This window comes from Saccopteryx bilineata, chromosome 10 (assembly GCF_036850765.1).
Source record: "Saccopteryx bilineata isolate mSacBil1 chromosome 10, mSacBil1_pri_phased_curated, whole genome shotgun sequence".
Lineage (NCBI taxonomy): Eukaryota > Metazoa > Chordata > Mammalia > Chiroptera > Emballonuridae > Saccopteryx > Saccopteryx bilineata.
This window is the reverse complement of record NC_089499.1, coordinates 53,207,328-53,232,535: the sequence shown is the minus strand read 5'-3', so window position 1 is coordinate 53,232,535 and position 25,208 is coordinate 53,207,328. Positions and strand designations below refer to the sequence as shown.

The 25,208-nt window shown below is 41.0% G+C and overlaps 1 protein-coding gene across 3 annotated transcripts in view; it reads left to right on the top strand.

Annotated features, from left to right (window-relative positions):
- Nucleotides 1–25,208, top strand: part of GRM7 (glutamate metabotropic receptor 7) — a 1,011,140-nt gene that overhangs the window by 945,335 nt on the left and 40,597 nt on the right. The window contains exons 9-11 of one of the 3 annotated variants that reach the window (XM_066245500.1): nt 1,687–1,933; nt 7,677–7,768; nt 10,177–10,206. The exons of 1 other annotated variant lie outside the window; for it this stretch is intronic. In XM_066245500.1, the coding sequence (XP_066101597.1) occupies nt 1,687–1,933; nt 7,677–7,747 (318 nt within the window). In that variant the 3' untranslated portion in view covers nt 7,748–7,768; nt 10,177–10,206. Of the gene's footprint in view, nt 1–1,686; nt 1,934–7,676; nt 7,769–10,176; nt 10,207–25,208 lie in introns of those variants that run through there. One more of the 3 variants, XM_066245501.1, reaches the window with a different exon arrangement.

Sequence of the window (25,208 nt, the reverse complement as noted above, 5' to 3'; positions counted from 1 at the left end):
TTGCCTCAGATGTTAAAATAGCTCATTTGCAGAGCAACAGAGCAGCAGCTCAGCTGGGCAGAGCATCGCCTGGTAGGGGCTTACCAGGTGGATCCCGGTTGGGGGGCATGCGGGAGTCTGCCTCTCTGCCTCCCTGACTCTCAATTAAAAACACAAACAAAGAAAGAAACAAAGCATAGGAGAAACATTCCAAGCAGATGAAATCAGGAATAAAAGAAAAACCATGTGTGTGCAGGTATGAAGGGTCTGTGGCTGCATGAGCACAGCACCTTCAGGACCTGAAGGCGTGCCCCTACCGATGGTGCCCTGGGCGGCATATGGTGGAGGTGCTGGAAAATTAGTCCAAAAAATAGACAGGGGCCAGACCACATGGGGACTTGCAAAATTTACTAAAGATGGAAATTTTATCCTCAGATCAATGGAAAGGCAGTTGTGAAAAACCATGACCAGAATATTCCCAAGGAACTAGGCTCACCACTGACAGGGAAGGCCGTGGTAGCTGGTCACTTCTTCTCAAAAATACATTTAAATTTTTTTATCTACTTACCCAGCTATTTATTTCTAGCCTTACTGAGGCATTATTGACAAATAAAAGTTGTATATATTTAAGTTATATATCATGATTTTTAAGGTACACAATATGATGATTTAATATACATGGGAAAATATTTGCCACCCTCAGGTTAATTAACATATCCATCACCTCACATTTCATCTAGCTTTTCCAAGTCGTATAAAACACAAATATACCTACATGGACCGCAGGGGTCAATTCTAGATTATGAAAGGGCACTCCATAAATCCAACTGGACCAAGGCAAGTTGTCTGTAATTTTTCCCTCACTGATCTGACAATTTCTTACACCCTTCAACCTTCATCTTTTCAAATGTAGGCAAGCCAAGGATTTAACATATTAAATGGTAAGTGAGTGGCTGTTCTACCAATTCTCTAAGGCAGCAGAAGGACACAAGAACAGCTATGGGCACCATCCAAATCAGAAATAGCAACTTCAGGAGGAGATTTTACACACTATTTGCCCTGTGTCAATGTAAACATACTGGACGAGCCGATATCACCAGATCTTGGTCCCTTGCCATTGGTGTTTGTTTTTCTTAAATCAGAATTAAGTAGGAAGGGCTTACTTTCCAGGGAACTGCAATTCACTGCTCTGGAGGTGTGGTCAAGGTAAACCCTTCTGAAGGACCCTACAAGAAGAGACATATATTGACATAATGCCTTTTCAAGTAAGGCCCAGAGTCTCTGTGTATCAAGAGGTCACGTAGTATTAATCATTTTTGTAGGTATAGGGGATAAAAGAATTCACTTTATTCAAGGCTACAAATTTCCATGACCTTCAAGTCTTCGTATTCAGTTGCCATTCTGATTGAAGGGACTCCAAACCCAGTGTTAGGTCTCTCCTGTATATCTACGTAGGAATCGTCTCCAGAGCAAGCAAGCACCTGTGCTCTCCCAACGCCATTCGAGTAATAAATATACACACGGACTCTCCCACAAATGTTCTGAATCATTCTCTCCTGTTCTTTTTTTTTTTTAAAATCAGAAACCTCTGGAGATTACTATGCCTTTTTTTCCTAGACGTAGTCATTCCTGACATCACGTTAAATGTTCAGACTCCCTCTGCGGTCATTTTATTTGTAATAGTGTCTTGTGTGTTGTGTCTCCTAGCTCTACATACAAACTACCACGCTTACAATCTCCATGAACCTAAGTGCGTCAGTGGCGCTGGGGATGCTATACATGCCGAAAGTGTACATCATCATTTTCCACCCTGAACTCAATGTCCAGAAAAGGAAGCGAAGCTTCAAGGCAGTGGTCACAGCGGCCACCATGTCATCACGGCTGTCACACAAACCCAGTGACAGACCTAACGGCGAGGCAAAGACAGAGCTCTGTGAAAATGTAGACCCAAACAGTAAGTAACTCTCCTTTCCTTTCGTCTCCCTGTCCTGCGCGGGAAGCTCTGGGAAACGTGGTGTGCGCTTGCCTTTCTTTGAAGAAATACTGCGGCCGTTCTTGTCTTAGTAACTGGGTTGCTTTGATGAATGCTAACATTTGCTCTTAACAGTTTTGCCTTATTCTCACCACTTTTTTCTTTTTCCGCCCTGTCGGAAGGAAGCTTTTAGAGGCACGGCTTCAAAAGTGGGAAACCTCCCCCCACCCTTGCTTCTTGTCTTGTGGCCCCAACCACTCCCATGACATAAACACCTTTGTTGCCCCCTTCCTGCTAGGGGAACAACTTCCTGTTAAGGAAACCCAAACAACTAATTGAATTCTAGCAATAGGAATGAAATTAGAATATTTCAGAATTCTGGAATTATAACTTCTTTCCACTGGAACACGAATGTGGAGAAAGTTAATGATTCTTTACTAAGCAAGCCTTCTAGAAATCAAAACATTGGCAAACTTTTGCCCAGACACCAGCATGCTAATGACATCCCATGTGGAAAAGATAGCTACCACATCACAGCAGAGAAGTTCCAGCCAATGGAAAATGAAGTATTAAGAGTGAAATTAAAGACTAAACGTCAGATGTGTTATGATATGGCACACCTGTAACCTCTGGGTGGCCTTTGTTTCACCCCTGTAAATGGCCCCAAAGAAAACGGACATAAAAAAAACTATCCAGAGATTAAATGCATAGTGTTCCCAATTGCTAATTTTTTAAACATAACACTAGGGGTAAATTTCAGATTAAAAATTAGACTTCTAGGATTTTTTTTCTAGGAATACTTTGATCAGTTTCATACAGAATGAGGTAGATACAAGTGTTCATGATCCTTCTGTTTTTAAAATGGAGGGAGTTGTCCATTAAATCAATCAAGACATACCATTTTTCAGTTATGAGCTGATTTTGTTGTAGCCACAGGCTCATTGCCAAGCAAAATGAGTTTCTATTCTGAATACTCTGAAGCAATTCTTTATGCTCTGTAGTAAGAGATAGATCTTTAAAAACCAGGAAGCAATGGCATTTGGCAAATACTGTATAGAGATCTGTGATCTGGCCCATCTCCATTTCTACATAGAGTAAATATTGTGACACACTTTGAGAATACATAGACAAGGTAGTAAAGACTCATTAACAATATAGTGGGCTTCACTTTGACCTTTCAACAGAAGAGATTCTGGGACAGGAGGAGAGGAAGGAAAAGAATCACCCTGAGAGAAGGGGGAAGCAGGATGGGCAGAATGGATTTACAGGCTCTGTCCTTGGGTTTTCAGAGCAAATGGTCAATTGAGAGGAGCAGTGGATGATGGATTGCTGTGGTATGCGATGTGATGTAGGAAGAGGCTTTGGGTTAAGACAGATCTGGGTTCAAATCCAAGCTACTCCACTAACCAGCTGTGTGACATTGAGAATCCCTGAGCTTGTCCAAACCTCCCCATTTTCATGTATAAAATGGAAACAATAATATCTATGTCACAAGTGTGTCATTAAATGTCATGCATCTAGAAAACAGTTGATCAATTAAGCATTAATTTCCTTCCATTCCCAAAAGGCAAAAATCTTTGCCTAAAACTACATTTCAGTGTGTTTTTCAATTAGAGACATACTGAACACCGGGATAGTAGTTGAAACTAATTCACAAAAAGAAATATTTCCACAAATAAACCTATATATCTATTTAAATATGTATCTGTATTGATCAATATACCTGCATATTTATACTTCTGTAGAGTTTTATTCTAGAACACCTTGTCAGATTTGCATTTCACAGAACCCTTATCCTGGCGACATCCCATAATAGTTTTACAATCATATCTGTACAAACACACACACCCCACACCATACTACACCAAGATATGCCTGAAATCAGTAAGTAGAAAATATGGTCAAAAGTCTATATGTAATGGAAAAATGATCAAATTAAAAGTTTTTAATTTGGACAATTAATTTAATACTGCATTACTTAAAAATAATTAGCTTAAAACAATATTTCTACTTTTATTAATTTTTAGTGACTAGGTTCTATCCCTGTTGAAGCTGTCTGGGGTATGATAATGGTTATTAAAATGCTAATACTATCAATACTACTAATGTTGCTACTACTAATAATGCATCAACTATTATGGGCATTATGCAGAGTGTTCTTTGTGGACTATCTTACTCCTCACAACAGCTGTGCATTGGGGGTTATTAATCTCCATTTACTGAGGAAAGCTGGGCTTAGCAAGATGCAGTGGCATTAACAGAGTCACAGCAGAGTTAGCAAAGAGATTGGACTGAAACCCAGGTCTGACTCCCACTTTCACGCTTGTTTCTCTTGCTGATGTTTCTTAGAACATGAGCGGCATGCCATAATTTCAATGTAGTAGTTACTCTTTGGCTTCCTCAGTTGGTAATGCAGCTTGCATATCAAGCATATAACGGCGTTGTGGCAGACTCTGTAGTTAAATGTGTTGTGAAATGTATGATTGCTTGCAGTGTTGTCTACGAAGACACAGTGACCTGAGCTCAAAGAAGGCTGCCCAGGTAGAGGCCTCATCTTACAAACTCAAAAATCTTATTATTATTATAGATCAGTCACAATAATAATTCCATTGGGAATTCACTGGGTGTGTTTCCCATGAAAAAGTTTTGTTGAGTTTTGTCGTTGTTTTGGTGTCTAAAACAAAGAAATTAAATAGAGCCTTTATGTCATCATCAATCCAAAAGATTTTGAAAAATTTAGGTGTTGGTTTTTGGGAGTTTTTTTGGATTTGTATAGACATTCCCCAAAATGCCATAAAGAATTTGACTAGGTATTTGCTGAACCATAGGAAGAGATTCATGTACCTCCAAACATTGGGGTTTCTGATGGCCCACCTCTCAAAGGCACCAAAAAGAAATCTAAAGATTTCCAGACAAAATGTATCCCACAGAACTTTCTGCAATGAAAGGAGTGTTCTAGCCACATGTAGCTCTTCAGAATTGAAGCATGGCCACTCAGTGAGGAAAGGGACCTTCAACTTCACTTCATTTTGAAGAACGGAAATAGAAAAGCCATCTGTGGCTGCGGCTATCACATCGGACAGCACAGCTCTAGAAATGAATACATTTTAACAGGCAAAGATTTTATTCTGGGGCACTCAATCTGCATCCACTTTGGAAATACCTCCCAAAATTTTAGCAGTGAAGCTAATCTAAAGCAAAGTTAACTTAAAGAAATGAAACAAATAGTTATAACACTGATAAGGAAATAGTGATGCCATAGGTAGCAATTATACCTGGAAAACCCGTCCTTAGCAAAGCAGGTATATATTTGTGAAGGGAAAGAGCAGTGTGGAAAATTCAATTGATGAAAATAGACAACTAGTCTATTCTGTCACAAGGGAACATTGTTACAATATTTTATTTAATGCAAATATAGCTCTAGTTATCTCACATTTCTAAACTTTGGTAACAGAGACAAGGAAATTATTTCCAGAAGTTAAGCTCTGTGGTTACAAAGAAACAATCAAAAGGACAGAGCAGGCACTTGGAGAAGGAACGTATCTTTCCAATGGGGAAATTCTGGACCCTACTCTCTGAGGGAGGGACTCTGAGGAGTTCAGTTTTTAGGGAGTTACAGAGTAAATAATAAAACAGAAATCTTTCCCTGGTCATTGTTGCTCTAAACAGTCTCCGTGAGTTTCAGTCTTCAGCGTTTTCATTGTAACAGCTCTGCTCCATCCCTGCAGCTCACCACCTGGCCAACCCATGCTTTCTACCCTTCAAGCTTGATGCTGCAGCTCCATGTCTGCATAAAAACAAATTTGCTTGTTGGCTTTCGATGAGCTGAAATCAAAACTGCCCTGGCACAGCTTGACTTTTCCCCAAGAGGTTCGGTTTTACTCTTAGGTTACTTCTTCAGTTACTGTGCCGTTGTTTGAAAGAAAAACTTCTTTCAGTGCAGAACAAATACAGGCAGTCCCCGGGTTACAAATGTAATAGGTTCCATTGGTTTGTGTTAAAGTTGAATTTGTATGTAAGCGGGAAGAGGTTCATTTACTTATTAAATGCAACTTAGATGTTTGTCTTAACATAGTACTTATTTTTACATTTTTGTGCATATAAATACTTAAACATTTTCAGACCTACAGAATCTATCTCGTTCATAACCCAGGACTGCCTGCATCTGTTCACTGCTAACATATTAGTATTCAGACTCTTGTTGGTTCTTGCACTGACTGCAGACCGCAGGGCGGGAGGGCTGTAGCTAAGCTACTTATTGAATTTTTATTTGTACAAACAAGCTCTCTGTTGCTAGAGGATCAAAAGAGCCTGACCTAATTTGAATAGTATTAGACCTGGCTACCAAAATGCCTTCTCAATATTTCCTTCTAGGAAGGGCACCTCCAGTTCTGGCTTTCCCTTTTGCATTCTGAATTTGGCATTAGGTACTCTTTTATTGTTGATTGACAGATATATATATGGCAAATATGTGGAGGACTTGATTGTGCTTGGGACTTGGCTTATCGATGGCCACCAGGACCCTTTTCTAGTTAAATAATAATATTAACTGAGGCAGCATAATTTTATTGAGATGAGTGGGGAGGAGTTGCTGCCTTCCTCACTTGGACTGGTCGGCACCAAAAGATGCTCTGTGACTTATCCTCTGGTCTGATGCTCTCCTTGTAAAGGATGTCAGTGCACAGTTATAAGCAGCCCTAAGCTACCTTTGTCCTAAACTACCATCCATTTTCTAAGCTAGTCTCTCAGGAAGTCAGAAACTCCCGATATTCCTGGGCTGCTCAGAGTTAGTTTACTTTGGAAGGTCAGAGGAACTTGAGATGCCAGGCAGGTGGACAGCTTGGGACACACTTCCTTCTTGGATGTGAGGTTGCAGGACCGAGTACCTGACCCTGAGACAGGGGCTGGACGTAGACACTGTGGAAAAGATTAATTTACACCAATAAACATATGGTGAAGTATATTTTAGAAGAAGAATAATTACACCTATAATAGAAAATTTAAAATAAGATATAGTATATACAACTATGTATTCAGATGTTGTTTTTCTTTACTACCATTTATGGTAAGGAAAATATATAAATAACTTGTGCTGTTCTCAAAGAAAGCAGTTAATACAGAAAGTAGTTGACCTGCCAATATAAAGAGATATTTGATTTTAAAGTGCACACAAAACACTCAAAGTGCTGGGAAATGGAAATGGGCATCAGAGCCAACAGCAGTAACAGCGAGTAGAGAATTCTGAACCACGTGCCTGTGCTGGTAACTTTGTGACGGTTTTTGTTTTGTTGTTGTGCTGCTGCTTCATTGGTTAGATCCCTAGCTTTCTCAACATTGTATGTGCTCCATCCTCTGGGCTAACCACGTAGGCTGGTCTGCATGTCTGGAGAAGGCTGAGGAGAAAAAAAAAAAAAAAGATGGCACCAGGAAGAAAAGACCTCTGACCAGATAGAGAAAGTATTTGGGGACCGTTTTCCTCAACTGCTCCACCTCCAACAAGTCAAACAAAACTGCCTGAAATCAAGAGGCGCCAGTGCTCCCATGTTCAGAGGTACCTGAATTATGGCGAACTGCTCTACCAAAGGCTATTGAACCCACTGAAAGAGTGGGCATAAAGACTGTGGTCTCTATTGCAGCCTCTTCTCCAAAAAGAAAAATAATAATAAAAAGGAATATTGTTTGAACATTTATTTTATACATACCTATATATTTACTTTTCCTGTAGACTGTGTACCACCAGTAAGAAAGAGTGTACAAAAGTCTGTTACTTGGTACACTATTCCACCAACAGTATAGCTTTTGCCTGCTTTCCAAAAGGTAAGAAACAATCCAGTTTTTATTTATTTGTGTCTTCTTGTCCTTACTGGGAATTAGAAATGCTTCCATGAAAATTGTGCATGATTACCTGTAAATCTATTTATATGAAGAAACATGTTTTCAAAGATGATCGTTAGCTAAATGTGGTGCAGGGATCTGCTGTAAGCCATGTGCCAGGTGCATTTGCATTGCCAGAGAACCTATGTATGAGTGTGTATGCATTGGTCTTTCCTGAAAAGGTAGCCAATAATGGCAGAATTGGTGCTGGTCATTGTGATACATGCTCTACTTAAATCTACCAATGGTAAGAGATTATTTTTAAATGGATGTTTTCACATACTAGTTTTAAAAGGCAATTTTAAAAACTAATGGGGGAGATGTTTTATAATCCTAATAAAAATGTTCATATTGGTTTATTTTTATTAAATACATTTAAAGAAATGTATGCCTTCCCAGAAATGTATTCATTTGAAAAACAATGAATGTCTCAACCACCTTAAACCCAAAATGGTCTTGATTTGTTCTTTGCAGCAAAGAAATCAAAAGGGTTTTCTGGCTGGGCTTGATAATGCATTGAAGATAATTTGTGGCTCATAGTTGTGCCTTAGAGAAACACTGAAGCAACGTCAGTCATTTCACAGAGCTGGGAAAGTTCAATGAAAGAACACAAGAGTCTAAAAATAAGTTTCAACATTAGTCAAACCCAAGAATTACCAACAAATACCAAGAGTATTCAGACTAGTAGCTTAAAAGAAATGGTGAATGGTGTGATGTGTGAATTGACCATGCAATGGGCTTCCGTAAGAATAATAACTGGCTCACCATTGATTCTCACTTATTACTCAGGGTGCTCAGTAAAGGAAGAGTATTACTTGTGTGCTATTACCTCCCTGTTTCAGCCTACATGATGCTATAACACAGTGGAAAACAACACTTGCTTTATTTAGCAAGCATCCTGTACAGTTGGACTGTGGTAAATCAACAGTAGAAAACATGAAGTCAAGTTACTAAAAATCATGCGGTGGCTTTGAGTGAAAGATTTCCTTTTGATTTCCTCTAAACTTCTATTGTGGTTATACAATATAGACCTGTCTCTAGAGAGGTTCGCAGAGAGAGAACAGAGAGGTCATACTGGTGGGGAAACACTGGTTCAGAATGTGGGTTAGTCTCTTTTCTATGTTGCTACGTGAAACTTCTATCAGATCATTGCTGTGTTTCTTCCGTCTTCATTTTTGTGATGGTATTATAAGTACACATAATGTCTTGCTCTTTTTAATCCGTTTAGCACTGTAAGACAAGAGTACTTACAAAGAATAATTACCTTTTCTGTTGATTTTAGATGGAGGCCTGCAACTCAGTCTTTAATTTCAGATGTATTGTTCACATAGTCATTTCCTTTTTCCATATCAACATGATCTGTCCTAGTTTTTAAATAGGGCACTTTCCTCTCCCAGTGAATATATAACTGTATTCCAGTGAGACTTCAAGTTTTTTCAGTACAAGTGCTTGTCAAAACACTGCAGCTCATCACTTTAATAGTCGTTTTACAGGAGACTGCTGCAGAATAAATGGGAAAAAATTTTCCCGGGGTAAAAATGATAGATTTAATCTCAATCCATTAAAAATTCTCTTTAGCTCCATTCTAAGTTGATGCCTTCTGGTTTGAAGGGTGAAGGATGAAAACACCTTTTGAGTCAATCTCCCAGTTAAAAATATTTCTAGGGTGTTCTATTTAAAAATAAACTGAAGACTTTTTGCTAGAATTGTCTTATTTCAAGGATTTTGATGGGGTGTTCTTTTTTTTTTTTTTTTGCCAATTTAAGTGTGGCTTCACAAATTAAAGATGAACATCTAACACAACTACTTTAAAATAATGGGGAAGGGAAGTTTATCTAAGTTAAATTTATTCAAAGGGAGGGTAGCACCTTGTCTGAGTCACAGTGAGACTGGAAAGCTTGGGGGCGCCAAGAACGAAGCTTCGTGTTGTGTCAGGTCCATTTCTATGTGGTTGTTTTCAGGGAGACAAAACAGGAAAGAAAAATTTCTAGTTTCAAGAGTGAACTTCCGGCCTGACCAGGTGGTGGCTCAGTATATAGAGCATCAAACTGGGATGCGGAGGACCCAGGTTCGAGACCCAAGGTCGCCAGCTTGAGTGCGGGCTCATCTGGTTTGAGCAAAGCTCACCAGCTTGAGCCCAAGGTCGCTGGCTTGAGCTGAGCACGGGGTTAGTTGTTCTGCTGAAGGTCCGTGGTCAAGGCACATATGAGAGAGCAATCAATGAACAACTAAGGTGTTGCAAGGAAAAACTGATGATTGATGCTTCTCATCTCTCTCCATTTCTGTCTGTCTGTCCCTATCTATCCCTCTCTCTGACTTTTTTGTCTCTGAAAATAAATAAATAAATAAAGAGTGAACTTCCGTATTGAGGTGTTAGTGAGACTACAGCTTCAGCCTCCATGCCCAGCAAAGGCACGCTTCGTCGAGGAAATCAACATCTGCTTGCTGGGTTTGAAAGGAGCAGGTTCAAACTGAGACTGGACAGAACCTAACCCGGTTTGAAAACACACTCCAGTGCCGCACACTTCCCTTTGACAAGCACTCCGGGCCAGACCTCCGCTGAACCAGCACTGCCAACTTCTTCTGTCCGAATGTTCATAAATCTTAAAACTCTGCAGACTGTTATCAAGTGAGTGACATTTGCTTTAAAATGCAATTAAGAAAAAAAATTTAATCTGGCATCATCACCAGGTCAGGAAACAGATTGTTTTCTTAGGAGGTAAACTTTCAAACCACAGATGGTGATCTGATTTTGAAAAACTTCAAGAGTTTAATTCAGCAAATACGGACTTTAACAGCTCTGAGTATTTTTTTTTTCAAGGTATATTCTTCCAAGCAAGTACACTGGTTGTAATATTATTGACAATTTATTAATTTATTAAACGGCATTACAAAAATTAATAAGCTCTTATTTTCTATAATTACTATAACGGGGCCCCTTCACTGTTGAAAGTCTTCAGAACTGCACAATCCAACAGTCTGTACCATGTTGAGACTCACCCCCATTTTAACATTCCATGTGCCGTTTCTGAGTTAGCTGGAGACTCCCTCAATTTAAAATCCATTTGAAACTCTCTGTAAGTACAGCATAGTAAAGAATATATGTTACCTGACCTCTGACATAAAATCATCTTAGAAATAAATGCAGCTATAAATCTTTTCGGCATATTCCTTCCTGCCTAAGAGCTCTGTGAAATACCATCATTTCTCTCATCGGATCTGAGATCTCAGCAGCCTGAAAACCAATTAATATTTACCACATCTGCTCTGCCGCCTCAGTTCAATTTAAGGAATGGAATGAAAGTTCACATGGTTGGGATTTCTCTTAATTCTTAGCCTAGAAAGAAACATACACAACATATACCAAAGTCATGGAAACTGTGTCAAGTTTTACCTGTAAGCATGTCAGTGCACCATCTGGCTAGGATTTATTAACTAAGAATAAGCATATATTGAGTCAAAGAAATGCTTGTCAAGCATGTTCCTCTGGGAAGCCATGCACTGACTAGGAACTGGGGACAAAAGTGGACCAAGTGGACCAGACCCTCAGGGAGCCTGGATCTGATAAAACCTGAAGGTAAGCAATCATAACTCAGAGAGACGGGCTCCTAGGAAAGGTCTGTACCAAGTGCTATGAGATGTGTGGAGAGGCTCAGCCAGGAGGTGTTCAAGCCCCATCGTAAAAAATGAAGGACGTCCTGGAAGCCATAAAGAAAAGCACAACACAAGAAACCACTTTGCAGGAAGAACCTGTAGAACAAACCCATGTGGTGTCCTCGGACTAGAAAGCAGTTGGTGAGGCTGAAGTATTAGGTTTAAGACAGAGCGGTTCAGGGGACGACACATAGGAAGCAGTCTGGCAGAGAGGGACCGAGTCACCTCTATCCCTGTGCCTTTAGTGCAGGGCCTGGCAGATGTTAGGTTCTCAGCAAACGTGCATGGAATGGAGTACAATATCCCCTTACCAAAGGCGCCTAGCCTTACCTAAAACTAGCATTTATGCAATAAATACCTAATCAATGAACATTAATATAAGAAAGGATTAAGTCTATAGCTTCAACAAGTGAAATCGTGTTCTTCCAGGTCAAATCCCAAGGGTCACAAACACTGCCCTGAAAAGGTAATTTTTGAGCCTGATATCTCGGGTATCATAACTATGCTATAGTGTTTATGTCCTGACAGTCACTGCTCCACCTGAACCTGTGTAATCAATGTCTCTTTTGATGAGCTAACCGTGTGTATGAAACCAACTGAGTTTTATGCCTCCCTTTTTCCTGCTCTGGGCCACAGATACTTGCGCCACTTTTGTCTCGAAGAGCATGTGAACTTCAAAGTTCCCATTAGAAATGGATCTAACTACTTCCTGTAAATGGCTATAGCTTCTAATTTGGCAGAAATACCAACCATCAGTGGGTTTCTGATTATTATGTGCATTTTTTTAGAGACTGGTATTAAGGACAGATTTTGTCTTTTAGGCCCCACGCATCATTTGCATTTTGTGTAAGAAACCCTGTGTGTCCTACCCCAAGGTTAGTTAATCTCTACAACCTTGCTTCCTCCCAATCACTACAATGAGCAGCTTCTCAAGACACAAATGATGGAGACTCCTGTTTCTGCCTCCTAAGGGCATGTCTCAGCTTCCCGGAATTTTTCTTTTTCTTTTTCTTTTTTTTTTTTTTTTTTGTTATGCAATGGAAATTGGATGCATTTCAAATTCACTTTCTCTAGGAATCAAAGGTAATCATTATTTTTCTTTATGATTCATATGAATATTCTCATTATTTTTTTTTTCAAGCTTAAAATTAGTTTTGAAACCTCTTTCTGTCTTGGCCTCTCTCAGAGTAGCCTCTGAGGACCCCGCTTGCACAGAGGACCGAGAACGGTCTCCAAAGCCTGTTCTAACCAAGCTGACCCGAGCACTTGGAAGAACATGAGATGACTCAGCGGTCCCACTTGCTGTAAGTGTTGCTCTGAGTATCGGTTATGACCTTGTGTGTATTTATCTTTTTTCTCTGGCCAAGAATCAGGAAAACTAGACCAGGGTCCTAACTCGGGCTCTGACACTTGGGGTAGCATAAGGTACATCATCACCTCACAGACCTCGGAGTCACATTCTCTCTGATCTCCATTTGCCTCTTGTGTAAAATAGGAGCAAATCCCCCAGATGGGAGACCATGGAAATAGCATGGGCACATGTAAATGAAAGCTCTCCTTTATAAAGGGCTCGGTTCACACAGGGTAGCATGGTTAGTCCCTGCTCATCTCCCTTTCACTGACTTTCCTTCCTCCCCTTTATTTTATTTTTTATTTTTTGTGGTTATATTTTTTGTCTACCATAAGCCATCCAAGTTGGAAGGGATGACATCTAGATTGCCTGTGAAGTCAGACGACCTTTCCTCTCACTGGACAACAAGCTCTGTTGTTGAGATGGCTCACTGTGGTCTTGTGACGGATCCTTCATAGATTTTTGTCTTGGTGAAATTGACAGAGGAGGCTATCAGTCAGTCAGCCAGGCTGCCGTGGGCCAGCAAGGCTCATACACCTGATAAATGAACCACTCCATGAGAGTCACTTTGACAGGTAACTTCAGGCCGGCTAGCAAGCTGAAGAATGTTTTTAAAGTATGAACAACAGTTCTGGGAGGTGTCTTGAGTGGCAGAATAATGGCTGAGTGGACAGACTCCTCAATTTTGCTTGTAAAAATGCATTTGGTTTCCTTTCAAGACCAGGCTACTACAACACAATCAATTAACAAAATCTCACAGAGATTTTTGTTGATCTTTTTAAGTCTGGTATTTTTTTAGCTTACTTCAAATATATTGTAGAACTCCATAGAGAGCCAGGCTCATTCTTCCCAGACTTCAAAGGGCTTGGCGTGGTTCCTTACAAAAATTTGATAGTAACAACAATATTAATTATGATGATGATAATTATATCCTATTATCCCTATTGCTACAGACTTACAAAGTGCTTAGTCATCCATTGAGACAAATCTGATTGCCCCTATTTCATGTATGAAGAAACTGCTCAGGGGTGTGGAACAAGTGGCCAGAGACAACACCAGTGAGTGGTCTCTGGCCATAGTCTTCTTTTTTATTATTATTTTTATCTTTATTGATTTTACAGAAAGAGGAAGGGAGAGAGGATGGGAGAGGGAGAGAAAGAGAGAGAGAAATATTACTTAATGTCCTACTTTATTTAAACATTGATTGGTTGATTCCTGTATATGTCCTGACCAGGGATCCAACCTGCCACCTTGGCATTTCAGGACAACACTCTAACCAACTGAGCTGCCTAGACAGGTCTCAGAGTCCTTTCTGAAACTGAATAGGACAAAACTTTCGCATCTACATAATCTACCCAGTCGGCATTTATTATTCTCATCAATTGATTCCTGAAGATGAGCGAGGCCCCCTGGGGCTCTGAGTGAAAATCATAATCTAATTCCAGGGCCATTTTGGAAGGAGGCATGTGCCCTCTTTTCTTCTTTCTTTTTTCTTTTTTTTTTTTTCCCATATCTTTTTTCTCTTAATGATATTGCAAGTGGTAAGACTACTATGGTGGTCTGAAAAATTAAAGAATATTGTCCCTGCCTTAAAGAACATGGCTTTCTAAAGCAGGAAATGTTTAACTCTTGAGGATTCATCGAAATCCATTCATTAACAATCAAGGCTTACTGGTCATTCAGGGCTGTGTGCAGCCTGTTCAGAGACAAGGTCACAAATCGTCACATATTGATGGCTAGAGGCTGGTAATCGAGTCTGGCGTGGGAACCTACGCAGAGGACATTAAACCGAGAAGAGGATTTGGTAGCATTAGAAGATGACCCTTTCACACAGATGTGAAAAGCTAAGTCCCACCACAGCTTTGTCCATTTCTTCTCTCTCTGCTTCCGTCATAGTGAGTGCTCTAAGGAAATAAAATGGCTGCTGGGGTCACAATCATCTGTGTTAGCTAGAAATTTGATTAAGCTGGCCACCTAGGATTAGCATAAAAAATGCTAGATTTGTTTTCTGGGAACTAAATTCTTCCTTCCCTCATTTTTGTCATGTTTGCAAATTTCATTTGCATTTTAATTTGCTGTGGTTTGCCAAAGTCCAGACTGAGACTTGAGCTGTTGTTTCTATTCAGGTGAAAAGTGCAACCACAACTGACCATCTGCACTGGCCTGTAGTCGGGCGGCCGTCCAAGGCAAGTGATCAGTTCTGCATCCTTCTAAGTATCCTAGGGAGGCTCTGCTGCCTAGCCCATCAATGAATTTAATGAATGGAACAGACCTTGTCCAGTTTCCAGGATGGATTTAGTCCTGGGTGGTCCTCCTCAAATACTAGCAATGTACTCACAATATTCCAAAATAAGGAAAAAATTACACTAAAGAAATTCTCAAGACCTTGGCCCACTAGAACTTTTGATTGAGGCTTTAAGAATGACATCAATGCCAGCCCAGTTGGGGAGCCATCCCTACGGTGAGGGAACCCTGAGAAAGCCAGTCTCTGTCCTGAGTACTGAATTCTTAGTGTATTCTGGGTCAAGCAGCAAGGACAGTAGCATTAATGGGGCTCCTCCCTGACACCACAGGAAGGAAACCAAGGTGAGTTAGGCCCTAAATGTTAGGGGATCAGCTTGCGAGACTGTCTTTTATGCCAAGCTGTCCCAATGTCAGCTCTTTAGAAGAGTCAGCTCTCCATGCCTCGGGCACATGGCGGGTAAAATGGTAGTTGTGAAGATGACATAAAAGCAAAGCACTGAGAATGGAGTGTGGCACAGCAGTCCTCAGATGTTAGCCGGGACTGTTGTTATGGTCTCACCTAAATTAACTGGATCTTTCTGCTTGTGTCCCCTCTAGGAAAGAATTTGGAGATTTCAGTCCGATCCTCTGCCCTGCGACCTCTTGTATCCATTCTCTTTCTGTACCACACACAATAAAGTCTGAGAGTGCCAAGTACCCATCTGCCTCTGATTTTTGTCTTTAAAAAACCTGCAGAATTTTCAAATTGAAATATCAATACATGTCCTGTCTAGTCTTCAACCTATTTAGTATCGATGTGGATTTGGGGTTTTTTTTTTTTTTGAGCAATGGTGCCTTACAGCCAAAATTTAACTGCACTCTCAGAGGAGCCACTTGGAAAACTATTGTTTAAACACATTAGGTTTCATTTAATTTTATAACACAGCATATATTCCCTGACTTTAGGCATCAGTACATTCAACATGGTCACTATCGTGACGATGTTCACATTAAATTTCTACTACCTGTGAGCACCCAGGTCTCTAAGGAAATGCCAAGGACCAATTTTAAAATCTGATTTATGGCAGAAAATTTCTCAAGAAGAAATCTTCTGAAATGCATCTGAGTTTATTCTTCAGTCTAATTTAAATCCTTTGTGCCCTACCCTCATGCTCATCAAAAAGTCACCTGTTTTGAACACTCTTCCCCAGGGATGATGATGCACGTCCAGGTTTGGGAATGTTTGTGAAAATTTGTCTGATAATCAACACATGCAACATGGTGTTGATGTGATGGTGATCACACTGCAGAGAATTTCTTAGGACATTACAAAGGCTGATTTTTAAAAAACTGGATATTCCGGTTTATCACCCCACAGCATTCGCCACCCTCCCAGGAAGTCAGCTCTGTCTGCCGCTCGCACTCTGGGGCGCTGTTTCAGGTCTCCTCTCAAGGGGTCTTCCAGGCTGGCGTTGCAGGCTAAATGAAGATGATGCTAATTGCTGAACTCTATTACTGGAGCACCATCTTTGTTTGAGGCTGGATCTCTATGACAACACCAAATAAAAAGCTGACTGAATATTTCTTTTTCCTGCACTCAGTGGGCCACAGGTCACGGCTCTTTGTAGGCAGAGTGAGTTGACACACCCTTATGCAATTATTCGCAGCAACTCAGTGGGGCAACTCTGAACTTATTTACTCCTGAAGCCCTGAAAGATTACTATTTTTAAATCATTTGCATGCTTTGCTGGTTTCCTGCTTTTCTGCGCAATCAAGTAATAAGTACAGTCAAGATAACCACTGCGTCAATTACCTCGCTGCTAATAGACTTGCCATCATCTTCTGGAGAGGCAGGCTGGTATGCAGGTTAAGTCTGAGGGTGCTGGAGCCCTTACTCCTGGATGCTAAATCCACCATTGCCCTGTTCTAGAGTATCAGGTGAGCTCAATGCTTACTGTCTGTGCATCAGTTGTCTCATCTGTAAAGTGGGTATAATATTAGTAATTACCTCCTAGGGTTGTTCATTAGGATTAAATTTGATAGTGCATATAATACATAATACAATGCTTGGCATATAATATAATGCTCAATAATTAGCTGTTACTCTTCTTATAAATATTACCAACTGAGCAATAGCCACTCGGTTTGTATGGTAGGCACTAGTCACACATAGCTATTTAAATTTGAATTGGAATTAAATACAATTAAAACTTGTGTTCCTCTGTTGCACTAGCCACCTTTCAAGGGCTCAATGGACACACGTAACTAGTGACGACCAAATTAGACAACAGAGATAGACAACACTGTCTTCATCACAGAACGTTCACACCACCACCTAGGAAAGGTGAGAAGGAGAACGAGAACTTCCTCTCCAGGAGAGAGGGCTTTGTTCTCTCCCCACTGACTGTGAACATACTCTACCGTCTCTCTCTGAGAGCATGGAACATCTTTCATAGCATCTGAAAAGTGGTTTACATTGTAGAATGCGCAATAAATATTGTGAACTAACAAAAAAAAATGTTTTCAGAAATGGTTTTCTCTCAGTTGGGAAAATTCTCTCCATTCTTTTCATACACTATTTATAAGGTTCTGTACTTATTGATTCTAAAGTTGCCCATAATTCTTGAAAAGCAGGCAAGGTAGCAACTTGGTAGTCACTCCATGTCTTGTAGAAGGACCCTCAGCTGATGGAGAGGGTGGTTTTCTGAATCACCACCCAAACGGAAGCAATGTTGTTCAACAGTAAAAAGCCAAATTCAGGATTTAAGGATGTGATCACAGGCTTCATATAGTCTCAAACAGCACATTGCGAGGCACTTTTCACCTGTGACTGGCCAAGTTTGGAATTCTGGTGTCAGCCGGAAAATGCTTGGTCCTTTTCCTCAGAGTCAAATCGACATGTTTTAGTGGTCCTGTGTTTTGGTTAGTTCCTGGCATCACTGCCTGGCTGGTGCTTTGTGAATGTTTGAAAGTGAGGAAAAAGATAGGAAAAAGGAAAAAGAGATCTTGTCAATAAGGAGACACTCTGTGTGAATCATGAACACTTAGTAAAGTTATGCATTGTCTTGGAAAAATCTCTGCTATCAATTTATAATTTGGAAGAATGTATAGCCAGTAGCCATGGCCACCATCACAGCCGCCTGGCCAGTGCAGGTTCACATTTGCTTCGGACAGATGGTAATGAAACAACAAAACCAAGAACTGGTGAGTCATTACCTTTAATCCTAGCTCACACCTAACAGGCGACAAATACACACAGTAGGAAAACACTTCCCTTTCCATTTAGGGCTCCCAAAGCCACTGACTCATCCGAGTTTCCTAGAATCAAAGGTATCTACCTCACCAGCCTTATTCACCTCTGTTCCCCATCTCCTTCTCTCTGCACAAACTGGCTTCTCCTTCAGCACTCACCATCTTGGCTGCCTCTCCTATGCAATGCTAATTTCACGAACTGAGAAAGAAAGCCCCTAGTCTGCCCCATTTTATAGTTTAGAAATCAAAACCTTTAAGCCAATATACAAATAAGGAAGTCTCTTGATTCAAAGCCACTTAACTGAGGCATAAATGGGATTCCTTATAAGGGTGCACCACCCCATATCATGCAACAGTCAGGGTGTGGGGAAAAGCTTAGTGTTGAGAAAATTTTAGGATTAAAAGCCTTAGGCTATAAGGACCCTGCCTGTCCCCCACACTTTATGCAAACTATAAGTGCGTAAACATATGCATCATATTTGCAAACTTATTTGACCCACAGAGAACTTTTACAATAACACTAACATGCAATGTGAGGAACAAGAGCCAGTGTAATACACTTACTCCCAGACCAGCTCTGCCGACCTGGTTGAGCACACTTAACCTGAAGGGAAACTTCTCCCATATCTCAGATGCTCATTCCAGAACTCAGGCTAGAAAACAGTTGTGTTATGGGGGAAGGAAAGTAAAAACTGCCTTTTTCTATTTTTAAAAGGAAAAAAGCCCCTATTGATTATGTGGATCACCTAATACTGTCAATAAAATGCTATAAATGAGTCTATGGTTCAGAAGTGCAGAAAATGTTTTTAAAATCTAGACAAAGTTTTAAAAATCACATCATGATCAATTGGCTGTGACCATGAGCTAGCCCTTATGTAACATTTTATATCTGCTTGGTCATGCGCTGCACAGACAACTAGTGGTTCCTCTTCAGGGCATCACCCTGAGGACACCGTCACCTTCTGGAACCACAGCTCTGGGGGTTAAGAAAATTGTCCGAGAGAGAGTAACAGAGAGCTTAAGAACCCATTTAGACCCCATTAGACCCAGCATCTCTTCATTAAAAAGCTGCAGTCTCTTTAGACTGACAAGGTCATATTTAAACCAAGCAGAGAAAAAGCCCTCATTTAGAAGATTCCGATTTATAGTGTAGGCTGGGAAAAGGCGTTTTTTATCTTTTAGTTTAGATGATCTACAGGAGGGAGCCCCTGGCTGACCTATCTACACTGAGGTAAACAGCTTACTGGGAATGGAAAAGCTAGAGAGACTGCTACAAAGAAGTGCATTGTTAACACCAGATTAACACCAGATAACAGCTGGAAATGTCCCCAAGGCCAGGGATGAATGTGGTGTGTGGCAGGAGGAAACAGGGCTCTGTATTGCAACCTGGTTAAGCTTCTGCCTTTGAACGCCACTAGAGCTTGGGCTAGAGACCACTATGCCAAATTTAAATCTAGGATGAAAGAGATTTTGCTGGGGGCAGTGGGCACACAATGCATTGGGCAGATGGTGATTGAGTTTCACACCTAAACCTGTACCCTAATAAACTCAATTAAAAATAAAATTTAAAAATAAATAAAAAATAATCTAGGCTTCTTATTTTTAAGCAAACAGACTTGTGAGGTTTACTAAAGAGGGTAAATCAAGTCTGAAAATAAGGAGAGGCATTTACAATTTACTTTATCTACTAGCCTTCTTGTCAACACTTGCGGTTTTTAGGACCTGGGTAGAGAAAGCCAAGACAGAATGAGCTGCAGCTCCTCTGGAGTTCCCAGTCTCGTTTCTATGCAACATGGCAGACACGATTCACAGATGCACAGCAGTATGTAAAGGGGCCTGATGAGTGAGTGACCAGGAGACATTCTCACTGTGGCTTAAAAGTGGGGCAACATAAGAGAGGCTGTTCCAGACTGAGGGACCATCCCAAATCAAGTCAAAATGCATGAAAATGTGGCCACCTTATTAACCGCCCATGCCAGGTAGCAGATCTTGAGTACTTTCTGAAGCCCGCCACTACACCAAGTACTTAGCATGCATGAGCTCGTTTCATCATGACAACTTTATCAGCACTGCATTATTAGGCCCATTTTACAGATGAAGAAAATGAGGCAGAGATCTTAAGGTCACTTTCCCAAAGTCACACAGATAATAAATTGAGACTCTTGGGGGTGAGTTTAGCCTTCTGAGGCCAGAGGCCATGCTTCAGACCGATGAAGTGCCTGCCAGTGACAAGAACATGGGATGTTTGAGGAAGACCCCCTCCCAGTCTTCCTTCTTACCTCACCACAGGGCTTCTCAGCCGTGGCGCTAGTGCTCGTTTGCTCCTGTGCACTGCAGGATGTTTAGCAGCATCCCTCCCCCTAACCACTACATGCCAGTAGCATCTCCCTCCTGCAATTGTGCACATCAAAAATGTCTCTAGACAAATGTCCCTTGACATGGCCGATGTTCTCTGAGGACACAAGTGCCCCAGTTGAAAACCACTGGACAAGCATATGATGTATGAGGCTGGAGAAAGGCACAAAATATATTAAAACTCAAATGTGAATATCCTGACATTCTATTCTGAAGACTGTGGGGACGTACCCCGTGGAGGGAAAGGCGCCGCTTGGTGCCTAACCGGTGAGGAGGAGCAGGAGAGAGCACGCAAAGAAGCTTTAGGAGGGACCATGAGAAACAACACAGACTTCTGGTTCTCAGCTGGAGACAGGCTGTATTCTCAGTCTGTATGCACTGCATGTTCAAATATCCTAAGCTCAAGATAGCAAAGGATCATCTGCAAGAACTGTGCAAAATTCTGGCACCATTTCACGCAGTGTTCTTGGGAATGTGGCCAACCTTGACCTAAAAGCTCAAAATTCAAAGTTTTATTTTAGGTAAGAACGTTTCTGAATCTGGGTGGGAAATACTGAATACCCAGTTTCCTTAAGAAGCTCCAACGTCAGATTTCAAGGCATTGTTTAAATGTCAACACAGTATGTCAACACTGCAGAGGCTAGTTTTGCAGACATATTTACTAGACCCTCAGCAACCATGGGAAAAATGGAAACATCCTTCCCACCAGTCACTATAATGGACCAACTTTCAAGCCAAGGGTTATATGTTCAGAGCAAATCGTTTATATACAGGAAATAGATCTATGCTTCTTCTAAATATTCTACAACAAACATGTTACTTCTATAAAACAAAAGATGATTTTTAAGTGATCTAATTCAGAACTGTACCTCAGGTGGTAATTAAACACTAACCTAATTGTATAATCCCATGCATTCTTCAAACATCAGCTTTCTTCCTTTCTATTACGTGGTTTGGTTTCTAGTGAGTTCTTTCTAGTTTCCTGGGAAGGATTAGAAAGGATTATTTTCTTCACCCTCTTTCCAAGACTGCCAGGACCATTTTGAATTTACTGCAGCTCTAAGCTTCTAACCAACATCATCGTTTTTAAGACGATTTCCCTTAAGAACTTGATTGCTCATGGAAAGTTTACAATCCCAGAAGGAACAAACAATGCATCTCAGACAGAAAGCCAGCCTCAGGTCAGAGTCAAGGTCTTTCGAAGTAGACATGGCATGACTCTGACACACACACATTTTCTCCCTCGGCTGCCTCCCCCTGGCAATACAGGGATTTGAAGTCCTCCGTGTCCCAGCTTCTTTTGAAGTTGAGGGAAATGACACAAGTGAAGGTCCCAGGATGTGGTCTGATGCACGGTGGACATTCAATAATTGGTATCTCTCCCCATCCGGCATTTAAGAGAATCATTCAGGATTTTGGAGAGAGAAGATCTACCTTGGAACCTCTTGGAGATTCTTGTGTTCAAATAAGAAAATGATCTGCCTTCCATAAGAGCACCTCTCCACCATATTGTGACCCTCTCTCAACTCAAGGAAGAAATCGGATCCCCACCACCCACCTCACTGTGATCCATAACAGCACGGAGAACTGGGAGGCTGCCAGGGTAGGACCCAAGTCTCTGCAGCCACAGTCTCCTGGAAATAGCTTCAGGCCCTTAGCTTGCATTGTAGTTGAAAAAAAAATATGTAATAGCGACATTATCTTCAACAGCTTGTTTTACAAAAGACTCTCAGATAGAATGCTTAAGTTGAGTTCAGGCATTCCACTAATGACTTGAGATTTTAACAGCTGTTTTTTCAAGCTTTACAGTTTGTCTTTGAAGAAGATTGCTAAGCTTTTAGATTCTTCATAAATGGTAAATAGGTTTAGTCATAAATGTCCTGTAATATGTACTTTGTTCCTTTTATTTGAAGGGAAATTGCAAATTCTGATTAAACATGATACATCATTATACAGCAGCCATTGTGAGGCAGAAGAGTCACCAAGAAGCACAGTTTCTTCACTGATGAAAGGCATGCAAAGACATCAAACCCCAAACATCTGCCAAGCATTGTTCAGAGAAAAAAAGGGGCGGGGGTATAGAGAGCAATGTCTTGTGGCATTTTAAGGACAGCAAACAGCTGGCATAAACGTAAGTAGCTATAACATGTCAGGAAGAAATTCGGATCACAGGATTGGGTGATCAGCCCTCATTTCATGGGTGACTCCTTTCTTCCCGTTAGAAGTGAAAAAGCTTTCTTCTTCTCCAAGACAGATGTTAATAGAACAGAGAGCAAGCAGCCAGAAAGTGCAATTGATAAAATCCCAAGAGGGCAGTGAAATGAAGCATTTCTACTCCTTTTCCTCCAGGGAACAGGAGCATGACATTGTTCAGGCTATTTGGGGACTGCTGATATCAAGCTTCGGTTAGCACCAGAAGCAGCCCAATACGTGCTTGGGACCATGCAATAGTGAGAGGCTTTGGCAGAGCAAGACATAGGACCTTTCCAGGCATGCTGCCCAGTGCTTCCCAGAAGATGCTTTCATTCTCAACACCACTGATTCCCCTCGGCCCCTAGAGGCCTGGTCTGGGAGCGTGTGCAGGTGCACACAGCTGCCCTGACTGTGCGCCGTCCCTTCTGGCCTTGATAAGAGCCAGAGGAGCTGTGCAGTTACCCTGGGGGTAGCAGATTCACTCAGAAAGTGCCCACCTAGCTTCGAGTGGGGGTCAGTTTACAGGGCTTCCTAACAGAAGGTGTTCTTCACTAGAATTCTTTGGAAACTGAACATTACATTGAACAGAACACAGTATTCTTCCCATCATGGAAGCCTGCTAATTATCATCTCCAATTAGCCATATTCCAATGCCAAGTTCCATGATGATGCGGGCTGCGTTTCCCTCCTTCCCATTGTATCACCACCATATCTAGCCATGGTAGATGGCAATCCACTTTTTAACTTATAAAATACAAAAGTAGGTTTACAGTTGTTTGTATGGAAAACACCACAATAATTAAGAAATAAAAATGCAAGAATAAACTGTGTTTCACATATAACTGTAAAACCCTGTGGGAGTTACAATGCACATATTTCCAACTAGCATGAATTCAGCTGCATTGATTATATTAAAGAAAAGGGGGAAATGAGAGGAGGAAGAGAGGGAAAGAAAGATAGCTCTTCTTGCCTTCTCGGTTCAACCAACCTGGAGCCAGGCCTCTACTCCTGGAGAGAGCAAAGCCTCAGCAAAATGCAAAGTGAATCCAGCATGTAACTTCGGACTCTTCAGCCCCCACAGTCATGGGCCTTCCTGATTAATGAATAATGTAGGGCACTGCTTCTCAAATTGTAATGTCCATATGATCACCCCAAGGGTCTTGTTAAAATGCAGGTGTGGGTTCACTGGGTTGCTTTGCATTTCTAACAAGCTCCTGGGTGATGACCGTGGTGCTGGTCTTTGGACCACACTCTGGAGAATGTGGGTTGAATAGACTGCGAAAGAAAATTTTGACCATGCCCAAAACTTGCCAGGCACGCTGACTTTAAAACCTAATGCCTACGAGAAATGTGAGTCTTCAGCCACAAGCATGTTATTTGAACCTCACTGAGCCATTGCATAATTGAATTAGATAGTGAATGTGAAAACTTGGCATAATTCAGTTGGCTATTGTTATCTGAAGGTGTTTCTGTCTCAGCAGAAAACATAAAAATATGACAAGTTGTAATTTCACTTATGAGGTATTTTAGGTTTTCTTGAAAGTACAATGGTTTAAAACACCTAAAGTAATAAAAAGACAAATAATAAAGTATTTAAGCCTCATTTACACTGTCATATATACTGATCTTAATTGCAGACTGCAGATTTTCATCTAGTTGCTAACAGTAAGTCAGCTCTTGAATAATTAGGAGGAGGAATTGGTGCAACTTATCATTGTTGACACAGCTTTAGAGTACAAATCCATTCTGTTTTTCATATGTCACTATGACATTTCAAAAATAAAAAGGAATTCAAAGGAGAAAGATAGTAAGAGCAAAACTAATGCAAATACTAGACCAACACTGAAGTCTAGTAAAAGGGGCCTGGATGATCACCTGCTGAAATATAGAGGCCAGTTCTGTGGATCTTTGCACAAGCTACCCACTGGACTCAATCGGGAGCTCTCCTAGCCTACATCCATTCCAGGGTGCCACCACCCAGGAGTCTATGGAGTTGCATTAGGATGGAGCCAGACAGCAACAGTTTAAGTACATCCCTAGGTGCATCTAGTGGCAGTCAGGACTGAGAACCTTTGTCTAATGCAGAGATTCTCAACTTTGGTCCCAGAACCAGCAGCATCAGTGGCTCCTGGGAACTTCTTAAAAATATAGACTCCTGGGTCTCTTCCCAGGCCAGCTGAATCAGAGACTCTGGGAATAGAGCCTATCTTGTTCTTTAACAAACTCTCCAGGCAAGTCAGATGTTTGCTGCTACAAGTTCTTTCTTGAGAAGAGTGATAGTCCTTGTCAATATTCTTACCCAGAGAGTCTTATGAGGGGTCACTGGAAGATCTCTTGCTGTGACTTTCCTGTTGA